At 53.9% G+C, this 19,195-nt stretch overlaps 1 protein-coding gene across 1 annotated transcript in view; it reads left to right on the top strand.

The window, feature by feature from the left end:
• The first annotated feature begins 11,714 nt into the window (after positions 1 to 11,714).
• The window catches only part of Cactin (cactin, spliceosome C complex subunit), an 11,334-nt gene continuing 3,853 nt past the window's right edge, over positions 11,715 to 19,195 (top strand). Inside the window, 7 exon segments of the mRNA XM_015503628.2 lie at positions 11,715 to 11,927; positions 13,745 to 14,216; positions 15,799 to 15,894; positions 16,177 to 16,322; positions 16,832 to 16,994; positions 17,235 to 17,349; positions 18,548 to 18,997. Coding sequence (XP_015359114.1) covers positions 11,755 to 11,927; positions 13,745 to 14,216; positions 15,799 to 15,894; positions 16,177 to 16,322; positions 16,832 to 16,994; positions 17,235 to 17,349; positions 18,548 to 18,997 — 1,615 coding nt within the window. The 5' untranslated portion in view covers positions 11,715 to 11,754.

Raw genomic sequence — 19,195 nt, 5'->3', positions numbered from 1 at the left:
CGGCCACTCTGCCTGGGTAAGTACCCGGCCTGGCAGCCCTGGCACCAGGCGTGGCCAGGTGGGGTAGGGCCCACTCAGGGGCCCGTGGGTGGCACGGGGCGGGCGGCCACAGCACCCCTCACCCGCCTCCGCTCTTGCAGTAATCTCTATGCAGCCCCCAACCTGGAGCCCAGCGCCCAGAGCGCCCACGCCGCGTGCTGCTCAGAGGCGTCACCTACTCCTGAGGCCTGGAGCCCGGAGACCTGGCCCAACCTCATCCTCCTTCGTCCTCCGGGGACACTGATGGCCGAGCCCCTCCCCACCCCGACAGCTCTGGGCCACATGGCGACCTGGGGCGTGGCGCCTGGCAGCCAGCTGCGCCCACAGGACGACGACCCCCAGAGCGTCACCGTGTATTTATTTTGGTCCTCACTCCGCACAGGACGGAAGCACCTGCGTGCTTTTTTAGAAAAAAAAAAAAAAGAAACAAACAAACAGGAAGAGATTCCAGCGCTGCTCTGCGGCCCGCGTGCTGGCCCGTCTGCCACTCCAGGGACCCGGCCCAGCTGCCCAGAGCCCACACTCCATCTCAGCCCAGCGGCCTGCGGAGGAGACCCGTGGCTGAGGAGGCAAAGGCCACTGTCTTTGAGGGTCCTGAGGCCACCCCGTCCTCACCTGGAAGCAGGATCCCCCTCCCTCGGCCCAGGTGGGGGCCCTTGCGAGGCACGACATCCCTCAGCAGTGGCCTTCACACCTGTTTCCTGCCACTAGGAGGGACGGCCCGAGACTGGGCATCCAGCAAGAAGGTCGCAGCCCAGACCTGGCACTGGGAGCCCCCACAGCTGCTCCCTCCTGGCGGAGCCCAGGGCTGGGGGCGGGTAGAGGGGGACTGGCTGTCCCTGCCCAGCTCACTGGTGCCAGTGGAGAGGACCCCCTGCGGACACACCCCTTCAAAGCAGTGTCCAGCTTTGGGAGGAGAGGCGGCCAGCCCTCCGGTCACTGGGCACCACAGCTGGCATCCCAGTGAGGGCCAGGCTGTGCTCAGGCCTGCGTGGCACGTCGGGGCACATGTGCCCCGGGGGGGTGACCCTCTTCAGGGATGGCCATGCATGTTTCCACTTGTCATCTCCAGCAGGGACAACTGCTCCTAGGGGGACGGTGACCCCAGAGCCCCATGGGGCAGTCACCTGGGCCCCACTGTGTCTAGAGGGGGCAGGTTGGAGCCACCACTGCCTCCCACAGGACCCCTGGAGGGGCTTGTTGGTGGCAGGGCCTCAGTGGGCACAGGGGGAGGGGACCTGCAGCAGAAGCCGCACTGGCCTTTGCAGGGCAGAACGGCACAGGGACCAGTCCACCCAGGAACGTGAAAGCCTGTCCATCACCTCGCGTCTCCCTGGCCGCTGCTCAGGCCCTCCTGGTCTCCCCCTGCAGCAACGGCAGGGATCCAGTCATCTCACGACCCTCACCTGGTGGCTGATGCAGGGGCTCAGAGACCCCATCAGGAGGAGCCTATCTGGGGTCCCCAGTACCCGCCCGTCTCTGCCCAAGAAGGGTTTGTTTAGACAGAGCGTCTTTGGCCCTGTGTGCTGTCCCTGACAGTCCCTGCCCATCCTCGTGAAGGACACCCTGCAGACACCCTAGGGATCAGGGCAGAGATCACAAGGGGCATTTAGGATCTGGATGACTCGCAGGCACAGCTGCGTGGTCACTGCACCTGGGTCCCCAGGGGGCTGGCACCAGGAACAGGAGCCTGTGGAGGTGGCCTGGAGCCGTGGGCACCACCGCTCGTGCAGCCAGTGCCATCCAGGGTGACTTGGCAAGACAGGGAGTGGCTGCTGCAGCCCCTTGGGCCTGGGTGATCAGAGGCCACGTGTGCTGGTGCGGCCACAGCAGGAGAGACTCAGAAGACCCCACGGACGTCATGGCAGTTCCATTTTTGTGTTAAGTGTCACAAAGAACCCCTTGGAGATCTATGTTGTGCAGTGTTTGTTTTTTTTTTTTCCTTTTGTGGACTGTCAAGCAGATGTTAAAGTGCCCCTCTGAGCTTGTCAAGAGCCATGTTTGCTTATGATTTGGGGAGCTGGGGGGAGCAAAGGCCTGTTTCTGATGGTGGGTACACTCCTGGCCTTCCTCAGACTCCCCGTGAGGAAGGCACCGGGCCCACCGGCCGCCTCCCCTCCCAGGAGATCTGTAAATACTGTCGTGATCTGCTGCCCGGCTTGGCCCTCTGATGGCTACTACTGCTCAGGCTGTGGCCGGTGTCCAGATGCAGCTGTGAATCATAAAGAACTCAGAGGCCGACAAGGTGGAGACTCCCACAAGTCCTCTTCCAGCCTCTGTCCCTTCTAAGCCATTCCAATGCGTCCCTGTGCACCCCCACACCTGGCTCAGTGCAATACTCCTGTCCCAATGGGGTCCCATGCCATGGTACTCTCGCCGCAGCCCCTCGGTCCCCACCCCAGGACAACATCCCCCCTCTTTTTCTCTGGTGGTTGAAAACTGCGTCCCCTGACCCTGCCCCGTCTTGTTTTTATGGCCGAGCCAATTCCAAAACAACTGCAAAACTTGTGTGTCTTAACTGTCACTGGGGGTTCCTCGTCCTCAGCCCCTGTGGTCTGGTGTGTGACAATCCAGAGCATGGCTTCCCATGGCACTGACAAGGAGGCCGTGTCCCTCCAACCCAGAGTGCGGGGTGCCTCTGACAGTGCAGCTGCTGCTGGCCCCAGAGAGCACTTGTACGCAGCTCGGGCCCCACCCCCACCACTCCCCCCTTTTTATGTTGAGGATGTTCTAATAAATCGGGTATGAACATCGACCTGCCTCTGCTGCTGCTCTGTGGGTTCTGCGGTTTGGCTGGGGGTTAGAGACCACTGAATTGCAGCCAAAGGACACGTCTGTGAGATTTTGACAATAGTAAGACCCACCTGTCATCCCACTGACCTCAGGCTGAGGCAGGAGGATCCCTTGGGCCCTGCCGTCTGGGGCCAGCCTGGCAACAGAGTGAGACCCAAACAGGTGAACAGGTATGACCTCCTCTGCACTCCAGTTCTGCTCAGAGAACATTTCCAAGGCTTCCTTTGACATCCAGGAGTCCCAGCTCAGAGGAACAGACCCCCACCCCCAGAGTCTTCATTCCTTCCTCCAGAGTTGACCCAAGGAAGTGAAATATGGACCTCTGTGGGAGGAATATAATTCTCTAAAATTGAGAAACTGCCCTGAAGGCAGGCCCTGGCTGTAAGCAAGCCCTGGGAATGCTGGTTGGTTGCAGAGGTGGACTTGGAAAGAGCAGGGCTCCTGTGAGATGGACACAGAGGTCTCTAGTTTTCTTCCTTGCCTCCAATAATAGCACGTACTGCTGAGGATGTCGCTTGGGTACAATGCCCCATATGTGCAAACCTGGGTCTGCAAACAAGAAGAAGATGGGCTCTCAGGGTCACATCTGCGTGTTTCTGAACCGGAGACCAGGGCTCCTCCCATTGGGCCCATCCTGTCATCCTCCCGTCCCATGGCCTTTGGCAGGACCACTATCAGGAGCAAGAGGAGCGGGTCCTGGGTTTCCTTTGGAGGAGCAGAGCACACACAGGAGTGTTGAGAGCACAACCAAGTCAAGATGGCGCCTGGCATTTTGCCAGAAGGAGTGGTTGAGGGGTAGCGCCAGCGAGCCATTAAGATGATGATGGTTGAGTTGAGCTGTGTACGATTATTGGGATGATGACTGATTGCTGTAACTGGATGATGCTAAATTGAAACAAGCTGTGTATTCAGTTGTGTATATAAACCTCTGCTGTCCGGCAATAAGGCGGCTCCTGCTACCTCGGGTGCCCGCTACTTTTGAGTTCTCGCGGAGTTCCTGTTGAGTTCCCGTTGAGTTCTCGCGGGGTTCCCGTAGAGTTCCCATTGAGTTCCCGTGGAGTTCGCGTGGGTTCTCGAATAAAGTTCGTTCCTGCTTGAATCTACAAGTGGCTCGTGACCTCCCGGTTACTAGTGCCCAGCCAGACTGTGGCATTTGGTGGCCCGTTCGAGGAACGCCTGAAGCTTGGGGATAAGTGAAACTGCTCACCCCTGAAGGCAGGGCGAGAGAATGGGTGACCATTTCAGAAAACAATGTGTTCTTGTTTTGATTTGTTTTGTTTTTGTTTCAAGCTGCCTGTCCCTAGGACTTTCTCAGGCAAACTGGGGAAAGTGTTTGGCTCAAGGTTTGAAGTTGTTCGCCCCTGAGGAAGAGATAGAGATAGACCACGGATATACATGTCAAGAAAATAGGAAAACTGATACAACAGATTTTTGTTCCGTTTTTGTTTCGCTTTGTTTCGGGTTTGTTTTATCTTGTTGGGTTGCGTTATCTTCATAGCAAAAATATGGAATTAAAAATTAGTAAAAACCAAACCGAAAGGGTGTTAAGTAAATTGCTAGAGGAAGGAGGCATCTCAGTAAAATCAAGAACAGTTAGGGCATACGTTAAGACAATACAAAGGTGTAGCCCATGGTTCATTAAAGAGGGGTTGTTAAATATATCACAATGGAACCATCATGGTGAAGATTTAAAAAGGATAGAAAAGGAAAGCCCAGGAACTCTGCCAGTTGGCACATTACCATTGTGGACGTTGGTACAATCTTGTTTGCTTAGTCTAGGAGAAGACATCCTATATCAGGTAAAAGAGGAAGTCTCTTGAGTTAGTCAGACAGGGGAAGAAAGTTTAGAGGAGGAAGGGCCATCAGGGGAGAAGTTACAACGGGAGGTTGCTACTAACATCTTTCCATCACGAGGGCGTAAGTGTCCAACCAACAGCTACACCTATGTATACGGAGATAATATATGCTGGGGGGCCCCCAACCCCCGTAGTTGATAGATGGGATCCTGAGACAGGACCTCAAAGATTAGCATGCCCTGTAATTGAGACGGCAGGAGGGCAGTGAATTCACCGTGCTCTAGATTTCAAAACTATGAAGCAGTTAAAGGAGGCTGTAACAACCTATGGTCCTCAAGCACCCTTCACGGTAAGCATGGTCAAATCCATTACCAACTTGAACATGATGCCAGCAGATTGGACTAGTATGTGTAAAGCTGTGCTAAATGGAGGACAATACCTGTTATGGAAGGTTGCCAATGAGGAATTTTGCATGGAGACGGCTAGGCGAAATGCAGCAGCCAGTTATCCTCAGAGAAATCTAGATATGTTGTTAGGAGAGGGACCTTATGAGGATCAGCATCAACAAATTGCATATGATCCTGCTATATACTCACAAATTGCTGCAGATGCAGTTAGGGCATGGAAGACTTTACAGGGGCATGGAGATTTACAAGGTCAATTATCTAAGGTAATACAAGGAGCTAATGAACCTTACGCTAAATTTGTAGATAGGCTTATTCAAACAGCTACCAGAATCTTTGGGGATGTAGAACAAGCGATGCCATTAATAAAACAATTAGGCTACGAACAAGCAAATAGATGGTGCAGGGAAGCCATTAGAGCATGGAAACATGGAGATTTAAACACATATATTAAATTATGTAGAGACATTAATGAACAGGGGCAAGCCTTGGCAGCTGCAGTACAACAGGGTTTAGGTGCCAGGCCAAAAACATGCTACAATTGTGGACAAACAGGGCATTTTAGAAGGAGTTGCCCCATAGGAGGAGGGTTTAACAAAACTGGATATGATCAAAGGGGTAGAATACCGGGTATTTGCCCACGATGCCATAGAGGGAGACATTGGGCTAATTAATGCTGTTCTCAAACCACCATAGAGGGTACTCTGTTATCAAAAAACGGACAAGGACCAGGTGTTTATCCACGATATCATGGAGAAAGGCATTGGGCTCCATTGCCAAAAAAAATGGACAGGGGGGCCCAATGCTCCGGGGCCCACGACCACAAATATACGGGGCAGTGGAGGAACCCAGCAACACCATCAGGGTAGTGCCCAGGACACATTGTCCATCAGATCCCTCATCAGACAAACCAGAGGGAGCGCAGGGTTGGACATCTGTGCCTCCGCCAGAGCAGTATTAACTCCAGAGATGAGAGTTCAAATCATTCCCACAGGGGTGAAAGGACCTCTTCCCAAAGGAACAGTAGGCTTATTGTTAGGACACAGTTCTTCTACACTAAAAGGACTTATGATAAGTCCTGGGGTAATTGATCCCGATTATGAAGGTGAAATAAAAATTATAGCCAGTTCTCCAAAGGGTATATCAGTAATTTCACCAGGAGATAGAATAGCACAGTTACTAATAATACCCAGCCTACATGATAAATTTTCCAGTCGTACTGTAGAAAGAGGTTCCAAGGGATTAGGCTCCACAGGTGTAGATTGGGCTATGCTTTCTTTAAATTTAGATTCTCGCCCCATGCTAAAACTAAATATTCAAGGACATGAATTTAATGGGCTACTGGATACAGGTGCAGACCTTAGCATCATCTCTCGTCAAGAATGGCCAAAACATTGGCCATTACAACAAGCCACTCAAACGCTTCGAGGCCTAGGAGTGGCGACTAATCCCCATAGAAGTGCAATGGTATTAGATTGGAAGGATCCTGAAGGATGTGAAGGAACTATACAGCCATATGTATTGGATCATCTTCCCGTAAATTTATGGGGACGAGATGTCCTAGATCAATTAGGTTTGACATTAACAAATAACATCAACCAAAATGCACCCACTATTATGACTAGACAAGGTTTTAGGAAAGGAAAAAGATTAGAAAAACAAGAACAAGGTATAGCAGCACCAATACAAATAGATCAAGGAACAGACAGACATGGGTTGGATTTTCAGAAAGGGCCACTGAGACAATAAAAATTACTTGGAAATCAGAAAGACCAGTATGGGTTCCTCAGTGGCCCCTGACTAAAGAAAAGATACAAGCAGCCCATGACCTGGTCAAACAACAATTAGCAGAAGGACATATACAACCTTCTGTATCTCCCCATAATACTCCCATTTTTGTCATCAAAAAGAAATCTGGTAAATGGAGATTATTGCAAGATTTAAGAGCCATTAATAATGAGATGGTTATTATGGGACCTGCTCAATCAGGGATTCCTCAATTGTCTGCTTTGCCAAAAACCTGGTATGTTTTAGTTATAGATATTAAAGATTGTTTTTTTTCAATTCCAATTCATCCTGAGGATAGTCCACGTTTTGCATTTACTATCCCTGCACTGAATCATGAAGGTCCTGATCAGAGATATGAATGGAAAGTACTCCCTCAAGGGATGGCTAACAGCCCAACTATGTGTCAAATTTATGTTAACAAAGTAATCCAGCCACTTAGAAATCAAAATCCTGAACTACAAATATTTCACTATATGGATGATGTATTATTAGCACACAAAGATAAAAACACATTGCTAGAATGTTATGCCACACTTACAAACTTATTAAAAAATTATAATCTAGAGATAGCAATAGATAAAGTACAATTAAATTTTCCAATTAATTATTTAGGAGTTCTATTATCCTCAACCATGGTCCGTCCACCAAAAATTCAAATACGAGTAGATCAACTCAAATCACTTAATGACTTTCAAAAGTTATTAGGAGACATAAATTGGATAAGGCCTTATTTAGGTATACCAACAGGAGAGTTGGGACCTTTATTTGATATCCTAAAAGGTCCATCAGATCCAAATTCACCCCGAATGTTAACGCCTGAAGCAAGAAAGGCATTAAAAATCATTGAAACATATATGGAAAATATGCATTTGGATAGAATTGATATAAGTTTGCCTTTATTATTTATTGTACTACCAACAAAAAATATTCCTACAGGAGTATTTTGGCAAGAAGGTCCATTATTATGGATACATTTATCTTATTCTCCTAACACTATTCTTACTAGGTATCCTGAGGCTGTAGGACAATTAATACTCAAAGGAATAAAAGCAGCAAAGGGAGTGTTTGGAATTTCTCCCAATAAAATTATTACTCCATATACTATGAATCAAATTGATGAGTTAGCTAATGAGTTAAATACTTGGGCAATAATCATGTGCAAATCTAATGTTTCATTTGATAACCACTTACCATCTAATCCTTTATTGTCTTTTTGGTCATTGCATCCTGTAATTTTTCCAAAAATGACAAGAAAAACACCTATCATGAATGCTCCAAATATATTCACTGATGGGTCAAATAATGGTACAGCAGCAGTAGTTACCCCTGATCAAACTTTTACATTTTTAGTACCCAAACAATCAGCTCAAAAGGTAGAGCTTAATGCAGTTTTACAAGCTTTTGTGATGTTTAAAGATTCTGTATTTAATTTATTTTCTGATAGTCAGTATGTAGTTAATGCTATAGTATCTCTTGAAGATGCTGGTAGGATTTCCCCTTCTTCTACTGTTTTCTCTTTGCTTTCCACTATACAAAGTCTAATCTGGGACAGAAAAGATCCATTCTTTATAGGACATATCAGGGCACATACAGGATTGCCTGGAGCCCTTAGTTTGGGCAATGATTTAGCAGATAAAACTACACATGACATACATATTTTCTCTACACTAGAAGAAGCTATAAATTTTCATAAAAAGTTCCATGTCAATGCTAATACTTTACAAAAGCGTTTTAAAATAACTAAGGAACAAGCTAGACAAATAATAAAACAATGTCAAAATTGTGTGACCTTTTTACCACAAGTTAATCTTGGAGTCAATCCTAGAGGATTGATACCTAACCATATTTGGCAGATGGACGTCACACACTTGCCAGAATTTGGAAAATTAAAATATTTGCATGTTACAGTTGATACTTCTTCTGGATTTTTGATGGGCTCCCTTCATGCCGGAGAAAAAACTAAAGATGTTATAGCTCATTGCTTACAAAATTTTGCCACTGTGGGTGTTCCAAAACAGTTAAAAACAGATAATGCCCCTGGTTATACTTCTACCTCTTTTAAACAATTTTGCTCATCATTTGGCATTACTCATATAACAGGAATCCCATACAATCCACAGGGACAAGGCATAGTTGAAAGAGCTCATCAAACTATTAAAATGTACTTATTAAAGCAAAAAGAGGGAATTGGAAAGGGGTATATATCCCCCAAAGATAAACTTAAAATAACCCTTTTTACTCTAAACTTTTTAAATTTGGATTCATCAGGGCTTAGTGCTGCGGAAAGGCATATGTGTCCAAAAAATGTACATAAGCCTAAGGTACTTTGGAAGGATATTCTAACAGGACAATGGAAAGGTCCTGACCCAGTGATTGTCTGGAGTCGGGGTTCTGTTTGTGTGTTTCCACAGGGAGAACAGCAACCGATTTGGATTCCAGAGAGACTAACCAAAGCAATTTCTACAGACCAAAAAGAAGATGATTTGACTCAAATCCATAACAGCTGATATCCAGAACTCCAGCTTGGCTATTCTTACATCTGCGACAGTGATTAACCAGGATGCTTTTTTCAATATCTATTTTATTATTGCCTTTTCCCACATCATAAAGTTCTATTTTATTTTTTGAGCTCATACAGACCTAGGTTAATGTTTTTCTGATTAGTTCTATTTTTTGACTGTGGAGTTTTTAAACATTGCAATGGGGATTTCACCTGTGAAAAGCTACAAGGCCTTTACTATTATGTCATGTGTTGTATTATTGTGTTATGTGTGCACACTTGTGTTTTGTGTTATCTGTATGTGCGTATGTCCATATATCATATATGAGGAGCGCTCATGAAAAAATGGATCCAAATATTTTTTTATTCATGTGATTTACACGGTTTAATTTAAATTAGGTAAACAGCTGTTGAGAATTGTTTTAAAATGTGGTTAACAGATCTGTTTGTTTACTTTCACCTTTCCTTTTCATTATATCTAATTCTATTCATGATACTAAATTATTTAGAAAATTGCTTTTTTTTAGTGCCTGCTGGAATGTAACATAAATTTTTTTTAGCCATCATTGCCAGAATTCCTATCTTCATCCCAGTGTCAGTGAAGACAAAGATAAAACCAAACTACAGCTTCTTCGATAGCTATCACAACAAACTGTATAAACTGATGCATCAATGAATAATAACTCAACAAGTGATGGTCAATCAAGGAGTCGATTTTCTTTGGGAGGAAATGGACATACTAATGGATTCCTCTGCTTTGAACTGCTTGCAGAACTTGCCTGGACTATGTATCACTTGTATGCATTGTGAACTATCTGTTGGTGCAGCAAATTATGGTAGAGCCGGGGTATCTTTGCTGATGGTGTCAACGGTGGTACAATTTTTCCAAAAGGGGCCGTCAATTGGCTTGGTGTCGTGGCATTTTGTGTCCTCCCCTTTCTGCTTGTAGCAGGTTATCCACAAGTATGGCTACATAATGCTGGGCCAGTAGTCAATGACGGGTAAGATCCAATTGCAAAGGTACCAACCTAAGACAGGAGGCTGACACCTTGAGGTCAGCTCATCTGATGACAGGTAAGGACCATATGTAGTATTAGACAACCTAAGACAGGCACGGTCCCTAAGCCATATACTTGTTGTTTAAAAACAAAAGGGGGAGATGTTGAGAGCCACAAACAAGTCAAGATGGTGCCTGGCATTTTGCCAGGAGTGGTTGAGGGGTAGCGCCAGCGAGCCATTAAGATGATGATGGTTGAGTTGAGCTGTGTATAATTATTGGGATGATGACTGATTGATGTAACTGGATGATGCTAAATTGAAACAAGCTGTGTATTCAGTTGTGTATATAAACCTCTGCTGTCCGGCAATAAGGCGGCTCCTGCTACCTCGGGTGCCCGCTACTTTTGAGTTCTGGCTGAGTTCCTGTTGAGTTCTCTCGTGGGTTCTCGAATAAAGTTTGTTCCTGCTTGAATCTAAAGTGGCTGGTGACCTCCCGGTTATTTGTGCCCAGCCAGACTGCGGCACAGGAGTTGTATTTTGAGAAAGGCATTTAGAACAGTTAGCTTAAAGGGGCTGAGGCTGGGGCTCAGTGGCAGGGCACTTGTCTAGCATGTGTGAAGCACGGGGTTCCATTCTCAGCACCACGTGTCCATTGACACCTTAAAAAAAAAAATACCGCCCTCCAAACAGGCACCCCGGCCAGCTGTAGGCAGACTGCAGGTGGGCAGCGGCCAGGGGCCCAGGGAGCTGGGGCCTCCAGACCTGCCCCTCCCCGCCTGCACTCCCCATGGCCCCAGGGAACTCCACCTACGAGCTAGTCCTGGGCTCCCCTCCCCGGCATCCGCGGACCTCACCGGGGCAGGGAAGGTGCTCCAGGCCTCCCCCTCTCCACAGCCAGCCGCTGCCAGGCGGTGGAGCGCGGGGGCAGATCCGCTGCCTCCGCCCCCTCTGGAGCAAGCCGGACTCCAAGGGCCCCTCTTCCCTGTTCCCCTCTTCCCGAAACCTCGCTCCGGGCCTCGCCTCTGTCCCTGGCCTCGCGCTGGCCGCGTCCCCACCAGGCCCGCCTCTACACTCCGCCCACCAGGCTCCGCTTCCTCCTTAGATTCCCTCCACCCCGGGTTCCGGGTTCGCCTTGGCCCCGCCCACAGTTCCCCTGTTCTCCCAAGGCGTGAGGACCCGCCTAGGGCTGCCTCCAGTACTGCCTGAAGGAAGAGTGCTCCCGCTCTGGGGACGACGGTCCAATCGGAGTCCGTCACGCAGACCACATTCGCGGACGGATGGGAGACTCTGGAGCCTGGGGTTCTGGCGGGCTGGAGAGGCCGGAAGGGCTTGTTTTCTAAGCTCAGGCAAAATCCGGGCAGCCCCGCCCGCGACGCGGCCGAGGAAGGCCCCGGCGCGCGCCCGGTTGTTTGCGTCTGCGACGCCGCCACCGCCGATGGGTCGAGACACACGCTCGCGCTCGCGATCCGTGGGGCGCAGGGGCCGAAGGCAGCGGAGCCAGAGCGGGAATCGGAGCCGAAGTCGGAGTAGGAGCCATGGGCGGCGAAGCCGGCGGTGCCGCGAGGACGAGCGACGGCGCAGGCGGAGACAGCGAAGCCGGGAGCGCAGGTGGGACGGGCGCGGGCTGGGCTCCGGTAGCTGGGAGACCCCGAGGTGTCAGGGCGGGCCTCCCGCGGGAGGGGCTGCGCGCCGGCAGGAGGCCGCGCCGCGCCGCGCCGAGCCCGCGTGCGGGAAGCTGGTCGCTGTGGGAAACGGGAGCCGGGGGGAGTCTGGAGTAGGGGAGTGACAGTCACCTCTGACGCGCGGGCCGGGACTGAGGGGCTTGGCCGGAGTGGCACCAGGGTGGGTGGTCCAGTCGTCCCCGGAAGATGGCGGCCCTGAGGGAGGCATAGTGGGAAAGTGCGTGGAGTCGGGAGGGACTTGAGACGCAGAGGCCACGACCCTTACCAGTGACGGGGTGTGAGAGGGAAAAACCGCGGTGGACTCCGGAGCCGAGGCCTCAGCTTTCCCGGGCCCACAGTCCTTTTCTTCTGGAGATGGGCGCTTGACCAGACTGCCACGAGTGTACCTGGCCCAAAGAAGAAGGGCAGTGAACCCAGACCTGGGTCCCCGTACTGGCCCAGCTCTAGGTGGTGGTGATGCTGGGGCCAGTCCTGCCCATCTGTGGCCCAAGGTGACCCATCTGTGTCCTGGAGGTCTCCACGGGGCTTCTCCAGCTGTTTTCCGCCTTCCCTTTGAGTTTGGTAAATGAATTGCCACCCAGGATTTCCAGGAAGATCCAAGTCACAGTGTAAAGGAAGAGCTGACCTGGAGGTCGGCCAGGGGTAGTCGGTACACCAAGAGCAGCAGCTGTGTATCCGTGACCTGTGAGGCTCACACGAAGTTCACACCTGCGTGTGGGGAGACACAGCTCTGGTGGAACACGGCCACGGGGTGCTGTGTCGTAGTCTGTGTGGCAGTCGAAACAAGATATTTACCATCCTGTTCCTTGCACCAAAGTTTCTGAGTCTGGTTGAAGCCCCGGGGCTTAAGTAAGACCCTGGTTTAAATGAGCTTCAACTTAGCATTGGCTCAAGCACAGTGGCCAGCCTTGTTGTCACGACCTGGGTCTTTTTCTTGTACTGTGGTCTGGTGTTTGAGTCACTTACGATGGTTGGCTGTTAGACAGGTGATTAGTGTTGATGTCGTTTACGATGAGCTAACATGATCAAGTTTGTAGTCAATATTCGAAGCCCCCAAGATGGTTGGTTTTCAAAGTTTGGGTTTTTGACAAGAGCTGAATAGGTAAAGCCTTTCACAAAAAAAGTGCTTAGTAGTGGTTCCCTGCCTTCAAAGACCTAAGACATTAAAGAAACCACCTTGGGACCCCGTGGTTGACTCCTGCCGTCCTTTAGATCAATCTAAACGTTGCTTTCACTGGGTGGCCGACTTGGATTCTCTGGTTCACACCCTTGCAGCCCAGCCAACCCCCACTCTCCCTGCACCCGCCCCCCTCAGCCTCTCTGGCCTCCTGGCAGAGGGCAGGGCATCCTTGCGGATCTTTGAAATGCCAGGTGTATTTCTTCCTCGTGGACTTTGCCTCTGTTCTTCCTCCTGTCGGAATACTCTTCCTCCACATGTCCCCTTAGCTCCCTCCCCACTTCCTGGAGGCCTCTGCTGCGTGGCACCACTTCAGAGGCCCCTGACCTGTCTAACCTGCAGTCCCCTCAATCACTGCTCTTTGCGGTTCTCATCACTGTGTATTAAACGAGCTGGGGTGTGTGGTTTTGGGGTGGGACCCTGGGTAGCCAGCCCAAGAAGGAAGTCGTGGTCAGTGTTTGGTTCACTGTTGTGTCTCCAGAACTGGGGACAGTGCCTGGCAGCAGCATGCTCCCAGTAGACATGAGCAGCGGGCACTAAGCGGGCCTTGACTGCGCTCTCCCTAGGTCAGAATCGGAGGAAGAACGGTGGCAGCGCCCAGGGAGGCGAAGCCGGAGCCCCCCTGCACCCCGATGGTGCTCTCGGGACCGGTCCTCGCAGTCTGACTCTGGGGAGGAGCAGCCGCAGGGCCCATGGGCCCACCATGGGCACCGGCGCTCTTGGTCCCCCTGCTCCTTAGCATCCAGCGCAGCATCCCCAGGGCGCCCCCAGAGTCCTGGGGCGATGGCTGCAGCTCTGAGCCAGCAGCAGAGCCTGCAGGAGCGGCTGCGGCTACGGGAGGAGCGGAAGCAGCAGGAGGAGCTGCTGAAGGCCTTCGAGACCCCCGAGGAGAAGCGTGCACGGCGGCTGGCCAAGAAGGAGGCCAAAGAGCGCAAGAAGCGTGAGAAGATGGGCTGGGGCGAGGAGTACATGGGCTACACCAACACCGACAACCCTTTTGGCGACAACAACCTGCTGGGCACCTTCATCTGGAACAAGGTGAGCCGCGGCCGCCCTGCAGGCCCTGGTCCTCCCTGGCTGGGCGGAGCTGAGATAGGGTGCATTTAGGATTGAACCCAGCAGGAGGCAGCACAGGCTGGGCCTTGCTGAACCTCCGAGCTCCACCCAGCCCCAGTGACACTGTTTTAAAATGTCCCGGAGAATATGGCACACACGTGCACCACGCACCCCAGCTCCCGCTACGGGGACTGTGCAGGCGTGTTCCATGGCTGCAGGTGCTGTGGCTTGTCATTTCATTCCCTGGCCATGAGGCTGACACCTCAGTGTGCTTTCTCGCCGTGCTGTAGGCCAGAGGTGGCTCTCGCGAGGTTCCTCCCTGTCCCTCTGGCTTCACGTGCTCACTGGCAGACCCTTGGCGGCCCTTGGCTTGTCCTCAGTTGTCACACGACATCCCCATACCTGTGTCTTCACTTGACCTTCTTTTCACGTCTCTGTCCTGAGCTTCTCTCCTGGGAGGACACAGTCACTAGGAAGCCTAGCCACAGCAGGTGGCCTTGTCTCAGCTCCTGCACCTGCACGTCTTCTGCACGAGGCAAGCCCACGGGCTCAGTGTAGGGTGTGGACTGAACCCAGAGCAGCTCCCGCCAGTGCAGGGACATGGTGCAGGATGCGCCCCAGCCGCCTGGCACCACTGTTCCCCCACCAGTGCCCTGTCACATTCCGTGCTGGCCCTTCTGGTCCTTCAGTACCCAGCTGACATATTCTCTTTCCAGAGAGGACATGCTGGCCTCTGGCTCCCCCGGTCCCTGTGGACCCTTATCAAGAAACTGCTCCCAAACCCGCTGCCAGCCAGATGCTGCCCCTGGTGCTGGGTGTGCAGCCGTGTTCTCTGATGGCTGCTGTGGAGGCAGAGGGCTGTCACTGCGACCGGGCTGGAGAGTCCCTGGAATGGCGTGCCACTGAGGGGGCTCTTCAGCCAGGCCGCCCCAGGGCGTTTGGAAGTGTGTTTTTCTGGGTGCCAGGGGGGATCTTGAGCACCCTCTTATGGAGTTGGGACCCTGGGGTTTGAACAGTCGTGACTGTTAGATGATACTAGAGAGTTTGGGGCCACGGGGACAGAGCTGATTAGATGCTGAGTCTGCACCCCCACGCCTCCATCAAGTGAGAGGGACGCGGAGGAGAGAACCATATCCTCAACGTGCCCTGTGCCCTTTGGGTTTGAGTTGGGGGAACCGTTTGCTTTCTCCCCTTGGTGACCCTGGCAAGGTCGCAGTCCAAGGGTCCTTGGTCCCTGTGTCACTGCCTCTGACCTTGCCACGTGTGGTCAGGAATCCTGGTGCACTGAGTCCTGACCTCCACGGGCCGAGGCTGCCTGCCCTGAGAGCTGCTTGCAGGCCTCTTGTGGGGGCGGGGGGTCAGTTCAGCACCCTTGGTCTGCAGCTCAGTGGACGAGCTGCTGCTGCTGCTGCTGGTGGCTTTGGGCACACAGTGGCATCAGTGGATGCAGCGCCCTGGCCGGGCACACCCCTCTGCACAGCAGGTGCTTCTGCGGGTTGGTGGTGGGGGACGCTGACGGCTCGAGGCAGGTGGTGTCTGCTCAGTGGTGTGGCTGGTTGTGCAGGCCCTGGAGAAGAAGGGGATCAGCCATCTGGAGGAAAAGGAGCTGAAGGAGCGCAACAAGAGGATCCAGGAGGACAACCGGCTGGAGCTGCAGAAGGTACGGGCTTGGGGCTGGCCCCACGCAGGCCCCAGAGGCCGGCTCACCGGGTGGACAGGCCAGCTAGATTAGTTTATGTGTGCGGTCCAGGGGCTCCTTTGAGGTGTCCTTGATCACTCCCAGCTGCTGGGCGTTCAGCAGGAAGGGGACCTCTTGCCCCAGGGTCTCTCTGGAGCCATCCTTGTGTTCAGGGCAGGGGGGCCAGGACCAAACCTGAGAGGGCGGCGGGGGCCCCTGGCACGGCCACCCACCGCGGCCTCTCCCCTGGCCTGCGGCCTCCAGGTGAAGCAGCTGCGGCTGGAGCGGGAGCGGGAGAAGGCCCTGCGGGAGCAGGAGCTGGAGCTGCTGCAGCGGGAGAAGGAGGCGGAGCACTTCAAGACCTGGGAGGAGCAGGAGGACCACTTCCACCTGCAGCAGGCCAAGCTGCGGTAGGCGCCGTCCCGGCCCACGCCTACTCCCACACGAGCGCACTGGGCCGTCCCTCGTCCGCCTCACAGACAAGGAAACGGGGCTCTGGCCGCCCAGGGCCACACACCATGTGTCTGAGCCCCAGGCCCGGCCCCTTCCCTGCCGTGCTGCCATTGGCCACACAGGCCTCAGCAAGGGGCTTGCTCCTGATGACCTCACCTCTTCCCCCCTCAGACGGGGCTAGGCCAAGGTCAGCTCCTCGAACATGTCCCTGTGGGGGCACAGCTGAAGCCAGGGGGAGGTGGTGGCTGATGCCCTCTGGTCCTGACTTGCCTTTGCTTCAGGACCTCTGCGGCTCTTGCTGCAGACCTCACACAAGCCAGGCCCAGGGCAGCCCTGGAGGCCCTCGGAGCCACCCCCATCCTGCCTGCTCCTCAGGGCGCACGCCAGCTCCGCCTCCTGCGGGAAGCTCTCCCGGGGTCAGGAAGGAGCCTGTGCTGCTTCTGACTGACCCCACCGTCCCCACCAGCTCCAAGATCCGCATCCGTGATGGGCGGGCGAAGCCCATCGACCTGCTGGCCAAGTACATCAGCGCCGAGGACGACGACCTGGCCGTGGAGATGCACGAGCCCTACACCTTCCTCAACGGCCTCACAGTGGCCGACATGGAGGACCTGCTGGAGGACATCCAGGTGCATGGGCCCCGCGCCCTCCCGCCCTCCTCCCTCAGGACACGCTGGCCCCTGCTCCCCAGGTCCCTGTGGGACCTTATCCAGGAACTACTTCCAAACCCGCTGCCTGCCGGATGCTGCCGTGGGCGCTGGGTGCGCAGCCGTGTCCTCCAGTGGCAGCGGCGGAGGCAGAGGGCTGTCATGGCCATGGGGGCTGGAGGGTCCCTGGAATGACGCGGCCACTGGGGCTCCCCCCGCCAGGTGTACATGGAGCTGGAGCAGGGCAAGAACGCGGACTTCTGGCGGGACATGACCATCATCACCGAGGATGAGATCTCCAAGCTCCGCAAGCTGGAGGCCTCGGGCAAGGGGCCAGGTAACTGCGGGGCCAGCATTGCCCCAGCCAGGGACCTGGGGGATGGCAGGCATGTTCCTGGAGCACGGGCAGCCCCTCCAGGTCCTGGGGTCTTGGGGGCAGTGGAGGCTCAGGCCCTGGTTGAGCATCTGCCCAGTTGGAACAGCACTGTCTCTGCCTGGGACGGCGCCGGGCCTGGAGTCCGGGCTGCTCAGAGCACAGTGAATGGTCTCTAGTTGCTGATTCCAAGTCCTTGGTCCGTGGGCCAGAGGGCCTGGGGTCCTTCTAGACCCTGTCCAGTCCCGTGTGGCCTCTTGACCCTCTGCCTACCAGCAGGGCTTGAAGAAGCAGCCTGTCAAGCAGGGGAGTTGGGCCGTTCCCTCTTGCCCTGCCGTATGCCCCTGCAGCTGTGTGCTAGCTCCACCTGGCATGGTGCAGAGAGCCTGTGGGGCACTGCTACAGGAGGCCACCTTGGTCCTGGCAGGCAGGGAAGGCCCCCGATGAGCACACGTGGGGACCTGGGGAGGCAGGCGCAGGGTGCCCAGACACAGACGGCAGAGCCTGTGCGTGCCTGAGGCCAAGAGGAGGCCCCTGGGAGGCCACTTTGCACAGGACTGCGGGGACCTGGGAGCAGGTGGGGCAGGTGGGGCTCTGGTCTTGGCAGCACCTTGCTGCTTCCAGCTGGTGAGGAGGGCTGTACCTGGCCCCAGACTGTGGTAGATGGTTGACAGGCTTCATGCGGAATAGGGGGCTCATATGTCGTGGGTGGCTCTCCCTGCCAGGGTGCAGTGTCATCCATAAGACTTTTCTAGGGGGGAGTAAGACCCAGAGAGGGTGAGCCACTTGCCCAGGGTCACACAGCTAGAACTGGCAAAGCCACAATCTGGAGTCTGGCTGCTAGGCCCATCCTCCCAGCCTCCATGTGGTCCTGGAGGGTGTATCAAAGGAAGTCTGCAAACCAGAGCGCCACAGGCTAAGGTCCCCAAACTCAGTGTCGCTCACCTGGGTGGGATCAAGATCCACAGCCTAGCCTCCCCTACTCAGCATTCAGAGGCCCCAGGGCCAGAACTCAAGACCGTGCTCCACATCTGTCTGTCTCCAGCCTCATTCTGGGGTGGGATCTGGCCAGGGTGGGAGTAGTGTGGCCCGGAGGAGGGAAGGCTGGGCCAAGGCAGGGGCAGGGCCGGCCTGCTGAGCAGACCTGCCTCACCCACTGCAGGGGAGCGCCGGGAGGGGGTCAACGCCTCTGTCAGCTCTGACGTGCAGTCGGTGTTCAAGGGGAAGACGTACAGCCAGCTGCAAGTCATCTTCCAGGGCATTGAGGGCAAGATCCGGGCCGGCGGGCCCAACCTGGACATGGGCTACTGGGAGAGCCTGCTGCAGCAGTTGCGTGCCCACATGGCCAGGGCCAGGTGAGCGAACCACCTTGTCCCCTTCTCAGGACCTTGCTGGGAAGCACTGCAGACCTGGGCCCTACAGGAAGGTGACGCTGGGGCCACAGCCCCCAAGAGTCAGCCTCTGACCCCCACCTGGCCCAGCTCTGTCTCTGGCCTTTAACAAGTTCTGACCAGCTCCAGCCACCAGTGCCTTGTCTCCCTGGCGTCAGGCGTCACAGGAAGCCCTGGGCTGGCTGTCCCTGCCTGCCTTCCACAGGCCCCGCAGCCTGCCGGCCGCTGGCCTCTGGCCTCCGCAGCTGTGTACGGATTCCCAGCGTGCTTGGCAGCAGCTTGTAAACACAGCTCTGGTCCCTGTGCTGTCTGCCATCATCATTGTGCAAACGCCTCCAAATCTCTCCTCCAAATCCCATGTGTCTGATCAGGGTCCCACTGGGCCCCCACTTCTTTCTTTTTTTTTTTTTTTTTGGGTA

The sequence above is a fragment of the Marmota marmota genome, unplaced genomic scaffold (assembly GCF_001458135.2).
Source record: "Marmota marmota marmota unplaced genomic scaffold, marMar, whole genome shotgun sequence".
In the NCBI taxonomy this organism is placed as follows: Eukaryota; Metazoa; Chordata; class Mammalia; order Rodentia; family Sciuridae; genus Marmota; species Marmota marmota.
Note: the sequence above shows the minus strand (reverse complement) of the source record. Positions and strands in the feature narration are given on the sequence as shown.